The sequence below is a fragment of the Microcebus murinus genome, chromosome 6 (assembly GCF_040939455.1).
Source record: "Microcebus murinus isolate Inina chromosome 6, M.murinus_Inina_mat1.0, whole genome shotgun sequence".
Classification (NCBI taxonomy): Eukaryota; Metazoa; Chordata; class Mammalia; order Primates; family Cheirogaleidae; genus Microcebus; species Microcebus murinus.
In genome coordinates this window covers 38,128,233-38,140,341 of record NC_134109.1, presented here as the reverse complement: position 1 = coordinate 38,140,341, position 12,109 = coordinate 38,128,233, and the positions used below count along the sequence as shown (strand labels likewise).

The window sequence follows — 12,109 nt, the reverse complement described above, 5'->3', positions numbered from 1 at the left end:
GTGTTAAAATCCTTATATACTGTAGATTAACTAATCCTTTTCCCCACAGACACAGAAACTGATGACCAACAACTTGAGGAAATTCCATTGTATAATGATGTAATGCTTCCTTCATCTAATGAAAAATTACAGAATATAAATTTGGCAATGTCTCCATTACCTGCCTCTGAAACTCCGAAGCCACTTCGAAGTAGGGCTGACCCTGCACTCAATCAAGAAGTTGCACTGAAATTAGAACCAAATCCAGAGTCACTGGAACTTTCTTTTACCATGCCCCAGATTCAAGATCAGCCAGCGAGTCCTTCTGATGGAAGCACTAGACAAAGTTCACCTGAGGTTGGTGTCATGATATAAGAAAAGGACAACTTTGAGATTTTAACATTCAGGAAAGTATTTGTAAATTTGATTCAAATTTTAATTTGAACCACATGTCAAATTGTGTGTGTGTGTGTAAATTTTAGCACTTTAAAATTGCAAAAGCTATTAGCCCAACTCAAACCTCAGTGTAAGTTATAAGCTCAAAGATAATCAGAAACATTGGAAAGAACTGGCTTGATATAACCTAAAAGGTGAAACTTAGGTTGTTTCCCTATATATTTATATCAGTAAGACAAAAAACGTTTTCAATGTGGACATCCAAAGAGAATAATGATAGCCCCAGACTATTAAATACTCTTTGAGTTGGAGAACTGTCTGGTGGCAACAGGCTTTTTAAATGGGAAGGGACCTTGTAAGTTCTTTGCCCAATTTAGCCCTATTTCTATCACTATTTCAAATTCTGGATAAGTGTAACATGAATATACCAAGTCTTACACAGAACAGTTAATAACTGGTCTTTTAAATTTTCGATCTGTCTTGATATCAACTGTCCTATAAACACAATAAAAATTGTCTTTAAAGGCTAGCCTGGCCAAGACTAGAGGTATCACATCAGGCTCTTTCTAGATCTAGAATGATTCAATTTTAGGGCTTTCTGTGTATAAATATTGGAGGCTTTATCAGGGAAAATAAACACATTTAATTCCTTTTTCAGCCTACCAGTCCCAGTGAATATTGTTTTTATGTGGATAGTGATATGGTCAATGAATTCAAGTTGGAATTGGTAGAAAAACTTTTTGCTGAAGACACAGAAGCAAAGAATCCATTTTCCACTCAGGTATATGAACTTGTTTATTGTATTTTATATTAAATTTTATTAATTTTTAGTCTGTAGTGACTTTAACTTGTTTTGTTATTTACAACATTTGGCTATTGTAAAAACTCATGTATTCGTTGTTTTAAAGGACACTGATTTAGACTTGGAGATGTTAGCCCCCTATATCCCAATGGATGATGACTTCCAGTTACGTTCCTTCGATCAGTTATCACCATTAGAAACCAGTTCTTCAAGCCCTCAAAGCGCAAGCCCTCAAAGCACAATTACAGTATTCCAGCAGACTCAAATACAAGAACCTACTGTTAATGCCACCACTGACACTGCCACCACTGATGAATTAAAAACAGTGGCAAAAGATGGTATGGAAGACATTAAAATATTGATTGCATCTCCATCTCCTACCCACGTACATAAAGAAACTACTAGTGCTGCAACATCACCATATAGTGATACTCAAAGTCCGACAGCCTCACCAAACAGAGCAGGAAAAGGAGTCATAGAACAGACAGAAAAATCTCATCCAAGAAGTCCTAATGTGTTATCTGTTGCTTTGAGTCAAAGGTATTTATATATAACATTAAAATTATAGTTCTTTTATTATTTTTGAAAAAATGTGTGATGGTAAATGATTTCTAAACATACGGCAAACCTTCTGATCTGTATGCTTTAAGGAACATAAAACTGATGTACAAATTCTGAACTTAAGCACTCAGGAAACTATTTCTAACATAGCCTGTACATTTATTTTCTCTAAAACAATCATATCACATATCTAAATGTAGGAGGTAGAAGAGTCTTCTAACACCTTTAAAAATAAAATCCAGCCAGTAAGTTCTGTAAATGTGTAAGAGTTGGCATAGACATACTTACAGTTGTTTCAATCAGACTAATTAACTATCCTCACTACTAGAATGCTTCTATTTCTTAGAGGTCTTTTTAGGCTTACTTGAATAAAAGCCCTTCCAACTTACGGGTTATTTGCAATTGCCCGTTCCAGTTGAGCCTGATGGGCTTTAATCTTTAGTGTTCAATATAGATATTTTATAAGCCTTCTTTGTAAGTTATGTATATATACTTGTATTAAAGTTGCTTTTATTTTTTATGATATATTTGTAGAACATTAGCTATGTTATAGACTAAATAGGTTTTTGAGGTCTACACCAGGAATCTAAGCATGATTTATGACATTGCTTCTATGGAGCTAGTTTGAACAAACATATGTATATGACCCAGTTTTTAAGTTATAATTGCTGTATGTAATTTTTAGTGAGATTTGACATATTTTAAATTTGAGGCTATGGCTAGAGGAAAGAAATTTTAGCTAGTCAGTGTGGAGGACAGAAATGATTCCTTCTCTACTGTGTCTATACTGAGTCAGTATCCATAGCAATAAGAAAGAAGCACTGCCATATTTAGAGCACATGTTTTTTTTTCCCTGCCCAGCATTACCACCTTGACCTAGAGCACTGGGAGTGGCCTTTTCCTTGAGTCAGGAAAAGATCTTGGGACTTCAGATGAATTCAGAAGTACTATTAGGGCATTGACAATGTCTTGGGCATTTTAGTGATACGCTTACTTAGCTCAGGACCTAATGTGTAGTACCTCCTCAATAAATGGTTGTTGGACTAATAGATGCATGAATATCATAAAATAATTGACAATGACTTATAAAAAGTACTACTAAGATAATATTTACATGATAGAGTTATATTTCATAAGATAATATATTTATATAGGAATTTTTAAAACTGCCTGTTTATATAATAGAGCTTTTATAGGATTTTTAAAAACAAAACTCACATAGGAGGGCAGTTAGAGTAATATATCACTCATTAGGCATTCTCAACCATCTAAAACACAGCAAGGGGCCATTATAATTATGTATCGTGAGGGGGGTTCTTAAAAAGCAAAATAAATATAACAAAACTGATGTGCTTGACTCATTAAAATAGTTCTTCACTATTTAATACTAATATTAGATACAGATAGTTCAGGTGTGATAATCAGATAGTTTGAAGGCAAAGTAGCATAGTGGTAAGAGGAGGGAGGTTGCAGTGGGTGGGGTATCTGACCTAGAATTCCATAGCTGCAATTAATTAGCAGTGGTTGTTTAAGAAAGTTACCCAATAGACCTCAGGTTTCTCATTTATAAAATGGATATGATATTACCTACCTTACCTATCATGGGAACTGGAATGAGGTAAAAGGGACTAAGGAACATAAAGTGTTTTATAAACTGAAAATACTATACAAATGTGAATTTGATCTTATATTTGAGTAGTTCAAAGAATATCAGTGTATTGTTATATTAGGTGGAATAAAAGGCTGATATTTAGCTATTTTTTGACCCTACAATGTCAATTTAGTTCTGTTTGGCTCTATTTTATAAAATAAGGATATACATAGTTTAGAAAAATTTGGGTGGTTTCTTTTGGTTTTTTTTCTGTTAGCGACAGGGTTTCATTCTGTTGCCCAGGCTAGGGTGCAGTGGCACAGACGTAGCTCACTGTAGCCCTGAACACCTGGGTGCCTCAGCCACCCAAGTAGCTGGGATTACAGGTGTGTACCACCATGCCCAGTTTAAAAATTTTCTGCTTTAAAAATTGAGCTTGGGCTTTAAGGTGATAAACCTTAGCAATCAGGAGAATTCTCTTGTGTTACATTCCTTAATGTTGGAAAACTAAGGTATCATGTATTTTGTTTAAAAGAGATCAGTGGATATTTCTAAAAATAATAATAAAACCACCATATTTTTATTTAGAATTTTTTTTTTCTTTTTCAGAACTACCGTTACTAAGGAAGAACTAAATCCAAAGATACTAGCTTTGCAGAATGCTCAGAGAAAGCGAAAAATGGAACATGATGGTTCACTTTTTCAAGCAGTAGGAATTGTAAGTGTAAGATTAGTATATTTGTTTTTCTCTTCTAGCTAATGTGCTATTTCCAAGTTATATATGCAATTTCTTGTTTCTTCTAAATTACTAGAGTTATATTTTCAGGAGTTATACATTGATTTTTTTTTTGTATATACTTTTCTAAAAATACAAATATTTAATGAATACATTCTTGGTATAAAAATTCCAGACAATTCAAATGTATTTTGAGTAAGAGGTGATGTTCTCCCCTTACTTAGTATCAGTCACCACAGTCTAATTCTCTTCCCTTTAAGTTACTTTCTCTTATTAACCAAACCACTATGTTTTGGGTTAAGTCAATGCTGGTGTAATACACACTGATATTTGTAGACCAAATTAACTGGAAAATATCTATAGACCAGTTAGCCATGATGGATGGCAAATGACTTTATCTTAATATATTTTTATCTGCCTATATGTTGTTACTGGATTTCAGAGTTTTTTATTATAAAAAAATTCAACACACTGAACTTGAAATAACTTTACTGTTTTTAGGGAACATTATTACAGCAGCCAGATGATCGCGCAACTACTACATCACTTTCTTGGAAACGTGTAAAAGGATGCAAATCTAGTGAACAGAATGGAATGGAGCAAAAGACAATTATTTTAATACCCTCTGGTTAGTTGATTCTTTCTGCCCTTGAACATCACAAAGACAATTAAATATATATGAAACTTTTTTATTTAGGATCTTTACTCCAAGTGAGTTTGGTTCTGTAGCAAGATTAAAAAGTAAAGTAGCATTTCATCTAATGGTCGTGTCATAATACAAGGATAGATATTTCAAGATGGAATTTTCATTTTTTAGTAATTCTCTTTAATAAATCTGTGTCTATGTGTTGTCAATATTGATGGAAGCTGAAACTTGTAAATTTTTATTCCTTTTTTCTAAATTGATTTATCAGTCCTTTGTGCCTTCATTGTATCATGTAAACACTCTGACATAGCAGTGTTAACACTTGATTGCACTTACTTGTTTACATAGCTGTGGTTGTGCCAGATAGATTAAACTTCCAGAAGTATATTTGCTTTACTTTCCAATACCTAACCCATAGTGGGTGTTTAGTAAACACTCATGACTAGATGAATGAATACTTAGGTATCTCTTTGTTTTTCAGATTTAGCATGTAGACTGCTGGGGCAATCAATGGATGAGAGTGGATTACCACAGCTGACCAGTTATGATTGTGAAGTTAATGCTCCTATACAAGGCAGCAGAAACCTACTGCAGGGTGAAGAATTACTCAGAGCTTTGGATCAAGTTAACTGAGCATTTTCATAATTTCATTCCTTTTTTGGACACTGGTGGCTCATTACCTAAAGCAGTCTATTTATATTTTCTATATCTAATTTTAGAAGCCTGGCTACAATACTGCACAAACTTGGTTAGTTCAAATTTGATCCCCTTTCTACTTAATTTACATGAATGCTCTTTTTTAGTATGTTCTTTAATGCCAGATCACAGACAGCTCATTTTCACAGTTCTTTGGTATTTAAACCATTGCATTGCAGTAGCATCATTTTTAAAATGCACCTTTTTATTTATTTATTTTTGGCTATGGAGTTTGTCCCTTTTCGAATTATTTTTAATAAGATGCCAATATAATTTTTTTAAAAAGGCAGTAACCTTTCATCATGATTATAGGCAGTTGAAAAATTTTTACTCAGTTTTTTCACATTTTACATAAACAGTAATGCTTTGCCAGCAGTACATGGTAGCCACAATTGCACAATATATTTTCTTAAAAAATACCAGCAGTTACACATGGAATATATTCTGCGTTTATAAAACTAGTTTTTAAGAAGAAATTTTTTTTTTGGCCTATGAAATTGTTAAACCTGAAACATGACATTGTTAATCATGTAATAATGATTCTTAAATGCTGTATGGTTTATTATTTAAATGGGTAAAGCCATGTACATGATATAGAAAGATATACATATATCTGGAAGGTATGTGGCATTTATTTGGATAAAATTCTCAATTCAGAGAAATCATCTGATGTTTCTATAGTCACTTTGCAGCTCAAAAGAAAACAATATCCTATGTAGTTGTGGAAGTTTATGCTAATATTGTGTAATTGATATTAAACCTAAATGTTCTGCCTACCCTGTTGGTATAAAGATATTTTGAGCAGACTCTAAACAAGAAAAAAAATCATGCATTGTTAGCAAAATTGCCTACTATGTTAATTTGCTCAAAATATGATGTTTGATTTTATGCACTTTGTCGCTATTAACATCTTTCTTTTTTCATATAGATTTCAGTGAGTAATTTTAGAAGCATTATTTTAGGTATAGTTGTCACAGTAAACATCTTGTTTTTCTATGTACATTGTACAAATTTTTCATTCCTTTTTCTCTTTGTGGTTGGATCTAACACTAACTGTATTGTTTTGTTACATCAAATAAACATCTTCTGTGGACCAGGCCCCCTTTGATCCGCTTTTATGTTTAATATTGCTTCAACACTTCCAACTCATAAAATTGTTTACCAATTATTTAAGTATTTTATGAAAATTACATTGGTACTTATTTCTACATTTATCTACTTTAATGTATATTGAGTCCCTACATAACAAACAAATGTTCCATTGAAAAGAGTGTTTTTAGAAAAGAAATGTTGTTTATAAATTTCTTAGCCTGTTAAAGCAAGAAACACAGAAATTTAATATTTAACATGAATGGGATGAGTGAAGCAAATCCTGAACGTTATTGTCACATAATGTTGTAAAGGCTACGGTTTCCTCTGAAGAGTTCTAATCTATTCCCATTAACAGATAAATAAATTTAGACCTCAAATGAGGAATGATTTGCTCCAGTCCTAAAAGTAGTAGATGACAGACCAAAGATTTAAACTGAGGTCTTCTGACTCTAACTTCAAACTTAGAACAAATCTTAGTTTGTTTTTGTTTTAATGATAGGCTTTTAAAATATTTTATTTTTGTTAACGTGCACTTATTCATCAAAACAACCGTGTAAAGGGGGAATTATTATTATTCTCACTGCCCATACAGAAAACTGAATCTCCAAGAGGTTCTTAGAGGGCAACAGTTGAAATAGGTTGGAGCTGGAGCTTGCCGGCTGGGGCCGTGCACTTCATGGGCACAGTCTAGGCCCTGCAGGAGTCCTCAAACTTTTTAAACAGGGGCCAGTTCACTGTCCCTCAGACCGTTGGAGGGCTGTTGGAGAGCGAGGTGCACATTCCACACATGCGTACTGTGGGCCCAGGACGAGTTAGCTGCTAAGCAGGACAGGCAGCCGTGGCTCAGTGGGCTGCATGTGGCCCACAGGCCGTAGTTTGAGCCACCTGCCTAGGGTAAGTGATTGTCTCCCAAACTCCCTGCTGGCTGTTACCAGCTCCTGCCCCTTGGAACTTAAGGTGCTGGTGGCTGCCTGAGCTGGCCCAGCCTTTTGGATGTCCTTCCTGGCCTGTTGACTGGTACTCTGTCATCCCCAGGCCAATCTCCCTCACTCCTCCTGGCTTCAGAACAACCTCAGGTGGTTCTGATTATCTCCAGCTACTTGCCTGGCACTTCAAGGCTCACTCTTCTCAAATCTAAATAGTTTTATTCTTTTTCTTCTGTATTTTTGTTTTATGAAATAGCTGTTCTTTTATGATTATAAAAGGAAAGATAATCTTTTAAAACAATCAGACAGTATAGAAAGATACAAAAAAAGAAATGGAAAGTCACTATGAATCTGTACACCTAAAGATAATATCTTTTTTATGGACACATTATGTAGGCAGTACCTTAGGTCCTGTAGCTTGTGGTGTATATTCTGGACAAATTGAACTAAGCCATAGATCTCTCAGGTGGCTGCTTTTATCTTGGAATGAGGAACGATGATTACAATTAAATGAAAATTTTATAACAAAAGTTCACAATACTAAAATTTAATCCAAATTTGGAGAGCACAGGTATACTTCACCACAAATACTACAGTCCAAAGTGCTTTAACATTTAATTACAAATAATACTAGACGTGGTATTTTAGAATAAGGTAGTTGCTTAATATTTCCAGGTCACAAAATCAAAAATTTCGCTTATTTATTTAGCAAATTAGCTTCAGTTGAAAGCTAGAAGTTTATGTATAATTTTCAAATATTATTAAATGAGATTATGTAATGGCCCGGAGTCTGGGAAAATGACTTGTGAGAGCAATGATTGAGAAAGGAAAGCCACGTTAGCAGACAGTAGAGCTCGAAGAAAATAAGTACCAACTACTCAATCACTTAGAAAACAAGCCACCTGGAATGATTTAACCTATTCGAAATAGTAGAACCAGCCCTTCCCAGCATTATGCACCATCACAAAATGCTTTATAATGCTTTTACACAAGGACTATAACCCTACCCTAGCAACTATAATTCTGTAATAGCTGTTCTTTCCTTAATCCTCTCTCCTCTCCATGTATGCCTGTGCACCTCCCTTCTCTGGTACTGCTATGAATGAATGACTATAGTATTTACTTTCACCCTGAACACAGTACAGCAGAGGAATTTAGCATATTTTGTTCATTTGCTGTAAGCCTCACCATTGAGCTTCAAAACCGAAAATAGTTACCCAGAGAGAGCTACCAGTGCTAGGTACAGTGCTCATAGATTAGGAGTTAAAATGAATCCAACATCTGTTGAGTACTTACTATATGCTAGACTTTGTACTTGATATTTTGCATATGTTATCTCAATCTTCAAAAAACTCCTAGGAGATAATTGCTTGCATCTCATTCTATAGATGAGAAAGTCTTGTTGGAGAGCCGGCCTTCTAAGGTTCAGAGCTTTTGAGCTGGCCATCACTGATTCCAAAGCCCATGGTGCTAACCACCCTGCAGTGCTAGTTAGTCCAGTGAAACATACCCTTTTACCTGTTCTTAACTGTTTAAATAGCAGACAGGAGAAAGCAATGGAGTGTGGAAAACTGAGGGTTGGGTATCACTTGAAAGTAATAAGATCACATAGCACATTGAAAAAATGTTCTAAGGGGAGTGGCAAGACATAAACAGAAAAGAATAGAAGTCTTTAAGTGCTATTTTGTGGGTTCTGAATTTGAACCACAGATTTAGATCTTTAGTTATGGAGACATTAACTCACATTAAGGAGGTAGTGTATGGGAAAGCGCTTTAAACTCTAAAAGGCTACATGAATGTATGATATGGTTCTCCCAGAGCTGCTTGACTTAATGTTTGACATGTTTATTTTCTTTTAAGTTTTTGTAACCTCACAATTACCATTCCAGATCCTGATTTCTTTCTACAAACCTATACAGAAAAGATGACCTTAAAATTACTGGCTTTGCAAAACCTTAATCGAAAAGTTCAAAATTTTAACTAGCAATATCAAAAACAACTTACAAAGAGTATGGAATCTTTCCTTTTTTTCAACATTAAGATTTGGTTAGATTAAACCTTTACAAACTGTAGCTAGTTGGAACAAAAAAAAAATGTACAGAAAAAAACTTTCACTCGAGTGTTTGTCTGCCACTAACCACTTTGCTCATATTTAGTCCTTTTAAATAAGGCTGAACCTGTTGTTCTAGGTCATTTTACAAAGATTTAGTGCAATCTGTATAATTTGATACGAAATCGTCTCTCTGTGAGATAAAAGCTAGACTTTACCAAATAAACCTTCCCATGAACGCCTTCTGGGGCTTTGTTGTGTTCACACCTTTCAGAGGTTTGGACGTAAGTTTTATTCTTACCTGTAGTGGACGGTTTTATCCAAGACGCTGCCCAGACACCCGATCTCCGTGTACTATTGAATTTCCTTAATTGCCTTGCCTTGGCTCCATTCTGGGACGGAAAGACAGGTGCCTGAGAGCGGCAGCGATCAGACCCTCCAAATAGCAAGCATGCGGAAGGGACCCGGCACCCCTCCTGTTCCTGGGGCGGCTGGCATTACATGACTAGGGTGCAAAACCCAAGCCACCCGAGAACCTGCCCCAAACCCCGCCCGCCGGGCTGCAGGCCACGCCCCAGTACGTGCTAGCGCGCAGCACAGCAGCCCCGGCCCCCGCCCGCGGCCGGGCGCTGGGGCCCCGGGGCCCCGGCCGCGCGAGGCAGCTGCGTGTGCTGCGTGGGGCGGCTGCGGCTGCCCCCGCCTACGTGTGGGAGTGCATGCGGGAGCGCCCGCTCCCGGCCCCGCGCGGGCGGGCGGGGCGCGACGGGCAGCCCGGGCCTTTGTCTTCAGTGACCTGTCACAGTCCGGACGCCTAGTCCTTCCCCAAACTTGGTTTTCTAGGTGGGGAGCGTAGGGGAATGGGGCTTAGGGTGTTGCTGTAGAGCTGTCTCCCCCGAATTTCCAAGACAAAGCTTTGGGGTGTGAAGGGGTCCCTTGTAGAATAGAAATATCTGAAGTCTCCTAACAGACTGCACGTTGGTTAGCTATAGAATTAAAAAAAGGAAATGAGTCCTCATGAGAATGACTCTGATACCATAAAAAATAACAAAAAATAATAATTAGTCCTCATCTAATCTAGTCAAAAATAGAGTTGTTTTAAATATAATTACCCTTAGGACACTCAGAGACTTGCTTTATTTTAAATAAAGCATTTTGAGATATGACTAATTAAGCATGTCGAAACTTCAGCTGCCCCAGGTGGTGTTTTTTTGGGTTTTTGCTTGTTTGCTTCTTTTTCTACATTTGTTGTGTGCCCGCTATGGAGAATCCTTTAGGGGAAGATAATCTTGTTGGACAGAAGGAAGGTGAGTTTACAGAATACAGAAAAGGCTTGGGGCCTTAAATTTAATCTCTGCAATTAACAGGTTCAGATTGCATAGTTTATTGTAAAATACAAAGCTAGGCATTGTTTAGAATAAATAACCTCGCCTCTGCATATCCATGGCTCACTACCTATTACATTTTATTTGAATGTGTTTCCTTCAGGAAAATTCATTGTGGTTTTTCAAATATAATTTCATAGAAATTAAGGGTCCATTTTTAAATGTAGTTGGGGTGTTTTAAATATTTTTTTTATTACTAGAAACTGGTCTATAAGCATCAGTCATGTATGTGTGCATTTGTATTTAATTAGGGAGGAGCCACTAAGGGGAATGCTACAATTCTTTTGGTTCATAGATTAGCCATCTCCATAGAGGAGAGCAGGTTGGATGGTGGGCTGTAATATTTATCACAGAAGGTCATACCTTTTAAAAAGCTGAAAAATGCCATATATAGCTTGACAAGTCAGCTAGAATTCTGTGACTCATATTTAATTTTTAAAGATCTTTGAAATGTTAACATTAAGACACCCTATTTTATGTAGAGATCCTTTTGAAAGACTACTTACTGGATAATAATATCATTTGCTCTTTGAAATGTTTGTTTTTTTTTTTAAATGGTTCTACATACAACTGCTATGACACAAGCTTTCATAAGAGTACTGCACAAGGTGCACGGTAAACCATTGTAAACTGCTGCCTGACTTCCCTAGTCTGCTGGTAGAATATTTATAGCAGAAATCTACCCAAGGTGAGCTACAAACACAGAAAATTAGAGAGGAGCCAGTATACTCTGGGTAGGTACTTTGTATATGCCCCTTCTTAGTGTATTCCCAACTGCAAATATTTGTCACCCCTGTGAACTTCCTTATTTAACTTCTCCCTTATGTCTCTCTCTTCTTTTACTTTCTATGATAATTTATGCATGTCTTTTCCCTCCTACTACACCCTTAGTTTCTTCAGGGTATGGTTCCCATCTGACTCATCTTTTTCCTGAAACCTTCCGCTCTATTTGCACAAAAACAACTCACCCATGCTCAAAGGTGGGAGAGAATTTCCGGTGTGACACAAGGACCAGAGAAGAATTGTGATCAGAGAAACAGAGTGGGGAAAACAGGACCATTCTCTAGCTTTTCCAGGGAAATTCGTTCAATCCATGAATAATTAGGGCTGGCTGAATGCAAGCTATTATTTTAAGACCTCTGGGTGATACAAATATTCTAGAACATGGATTAATTCCCATTCTATGAAGTACTCACACATTCAAGTGTAATTGTACAAACACAGTTGAAGGCTAAATAGAATTTTTTTTTTT

At 36.2% G+C, this 12,109-nt stretch overlaps 1 protein-coding gene across 2 annotated transcripts in view; it reads left to right on the top strand.

Moving 5' to 3' along the window:
* Positions 1-6,505, top strand: part of HIF1A (hypoxia inducible factor 1 subunit alpha) — a 43,115-nt gene extending 36,610 nt beyond the window's left edge. For both annotated transcript variants that reach the window (XM_012777650.2, XM_012777649.2), the window contains exons 10-15: positions 50-336; positions 1,034-1,156; positions 1,284-1,717; positions 3,939-4,047; positions 4,567-4,693; positions 5,193-6,505. In XM_012777650.2, coding sequence (XP_012633104.2) covers positions 50-336; positions 1,034-1,156; positions 1,284-1,717; positions 3,939-4,047; positions 4,567-4,693; positions 5,193-5,344 — 1,232 coding nt within the window. In that variant the 3' untranslated portion in view covers positions 5,345-6,505. The remainder of the gene's footprint in view (positions 1-49; positions 337-1,033; positions 1,157-1,283; positions 1,718-3,938; positions 4,048-4,566; positions 4,694-5,192) is intronic.
* Positions 6,506-12,109: the final 5,604 nt, after the last annotated feature.